Consider the following 2,500-nt stretch of genomic DNA (forward strand, 5'->3'; position numbering starts at 1 on the left):
AAGAGATGTTTTTAGTTCATATATATGTAATAAAACTCAAATGCCACCATTGTATATAAAAATCAACCATCTGTAGATTGTGGAAGTGGAGTTTTTATTCTGCAGTTATGTTCTGCTGAATCTGAGACAGGTGATGTGAAGACAGGTGAGACAGGTGAGAAATGTGATGTGAGACAGGTGATACATATGAAGTGAAGACAGGTGAGACAGGAGATGTGAGACAGATGATGTGAAACAGGTGAGACAGATGAAGTGAAAACAGGTGAGACAGGTAATGTGAGACAGGTGAGACAGATGAAGCGAAGACAGGTGAGACAGATGATGTGAGACAGGTGACACAGATGATGTGAGACAGGTAAAGTGAAGATAGGTGAGACAGGTGATGTGAGACATATGATGTGAGACAGGTGATGTGAGAGATGAAGTGAAGACAAGTGAGACAGATGATGTGAGACACTTGAGACAGATGATGTGAGACAGGTGAGACAGGTGAAGTGAAGATAGGTGAGACAGGTGATGTGAGACATATGATGTGAGACAGGTGATGTGAGAGATGAAGTGAAGACAAGTGAGACAGATGATGTGAGACACTTGAGACAGATGATGTGAGACAGATGAAGTGATGACAGGTGAGACAGGTGATGTGAGACAGATGAAGTGAGACAGGTGATGCGAGATAGGTGAGACTGATGAAGTGAAGACAGGTGAGACAGGTGAAATGTACCTTTGAGTTGGATGTGGACTCCAGGAAACACAGTCTGTTTCCAAACCTCAAAACTCAAATGCCACCATTGTATATAAAAATCAACCATCTGTAGATTGTGGAAGTGGAGTTTTTATTCTGCAGTTAAGTTCTGCTGAATCTGAGACAGGTGATGTGAGACAGGTGAGACAGATGAAGTGAAGACAGGTGAGACAGGTGAGAAAAGTGATGTGAGACAGGTGAGACAGATGAAGTGAAGACAGGTGAGACAGGTGATGTGAGACAGATGATGTGAAACAGGTGAGACAGATGAAGTGAAAACAGGTGAGACAGGTAATGTGAGACAGGTGAGACAGATGAAGCGAAGACAGGTGAGACAGGTGATGTGAGACAGGTGAGACAGATGAAGTGAAAACAGGTGAGACAGGTAATATGAGACAGGTGAGACAGATGAAGCAAAGACAGGTGAGACAGATGATGTGAGACAGGTGAGACAGGTGAAGTGAAGACAGGTGAGACAGGTGATGTGAGACAGATGGTGTGAGACAGGTATGTGAGAGATGAAGTGAAGACAAGTGAGACAGATGATGTGAGACAGGTGAGACAGATGAAGTGAAGACAGGTGAGACAGGTGATGTGAGACAGGTGAGACAGATGAAGTGAAAACAGGTGAGACAGGTAATATGAGACAGGTGAGACAGATGTAGCGAAGACAGGTGAGACAGATGATGTGAGACAGGTGAGACAGGTGAAGTGAAGACAGGTGAGACAGGTGATGTGAGCCAGATGGTGTGAGACAGGTATGTGAAAGATGAAGTGAAGACAAGTGAGACAGATGATGTGAGACAGATGAGACAGATGAAGTGAAGACAGGTGAGACAGGTGATGTGAGACAGGTGAGACAGATGAAGTGAAAACAGGTGAGACAGGTAATATGAGACAGGTGAGACAGATGTAGCGAAGACAGGTGAGACAGATGATGTGAGACAGGTGAGACGAAGACAGGTGAGACAGGTGATGTGAGCGATGAAGTGAAGACAAGTGAGACAGATGATGTGAGACAGGTGAGACAGATGATGTGAAGACAGGTGAGACAGGTGGTTTGAGACAGGTGATGTGAGAAATGAAGTGAAGATAAGTGAGACAGATGATGTGAGACAGGTGAGACAGATGATGTGAGACAGGTGGGACAGATGAAGTGATGACAGGTGAGACAGATGATGTGAGACAGATGAAGTGAAGACAGGTGAGACAGATGATGTGAGACAGGTGATGTAAGATAGGTGAGACAGATGAAGTGAAGACAGGTGAGACAGGTGAAATGTACCTTTGAGTTGGATGTGGACTCCAGGAAACACAGTCTGTTTCCAAACCCTTCAGCAGCCAGACAGATTTTCTGCTGCTCCTTGTGAACCATTGCTGAACACTGTAACACCACCTCATCATCCTGCACACACAAACACAACAACATTAATATCCATAATCAGAAAAACACAACCTTTATCTCATCAATACATCGTCCTGCACACAAACAACAGCATTAATATATAGAATCACAAATACACAACCTTTACCTCGTCATTCTACACAGCATACACAAGAAACACGTCATTTATGGGTGTTTCTTCAATTTTGTGCACTTTCATGTCCCAGGGGTTGATTTTTATTAAAACGATTAAAACAGATTTAAAGTTTTTCCTTTTTGTGATATGAAGATCTCATTAAAACTGAATTGGAAACTTTTCACCAGGTCTTCATCTTTTATTTTTGGTACTTTTCAAATGTCTTTTATGTCTA

General features: G+C 43.0%; 1 protein-coding gene across 1 annotated transcript in view; it reads right to left on the reverse strand.

The window, feature by feature from the left end:
* The window catches only part of LOC127426695 (ryanodine receptor 2), a 204,847-nt gene that overhangs the window by 164,013 nt on the left and 38,334 nt on the right, over window positions 1-2,500 (reverse strand). Inside the window, exon 2 of the mRNA XM_051673656.1 lies at window positions 2,031-2,150. Coding sequence (XP_051529616.1) covers window positions 2,031-2,150 — 120 coding nt within the window. The remainder of the gene's footprint in view (window positions 1-2,030; window positions 2,151-2,500) is intronic.

The sequence above is a fragment of the Myxocyprinus asiaticus genome, chromosome 36 (genome assembly GCF_019703515.2).
Source record: "Myxocyprinus asiaticus isolate MX2 ecotype Aquarium Trade chromosome 36, UBuf_Myxa_2, whole genome shotgun sequence".
Classification (NCBI taxonomy): domain Eukaryota; kingdom Metazoa; phylum Chordata; class Actinopteri; order Cypriniformes; family Catostomidae; genus Myxocyprinus; species Myxocyprinus asiaticus.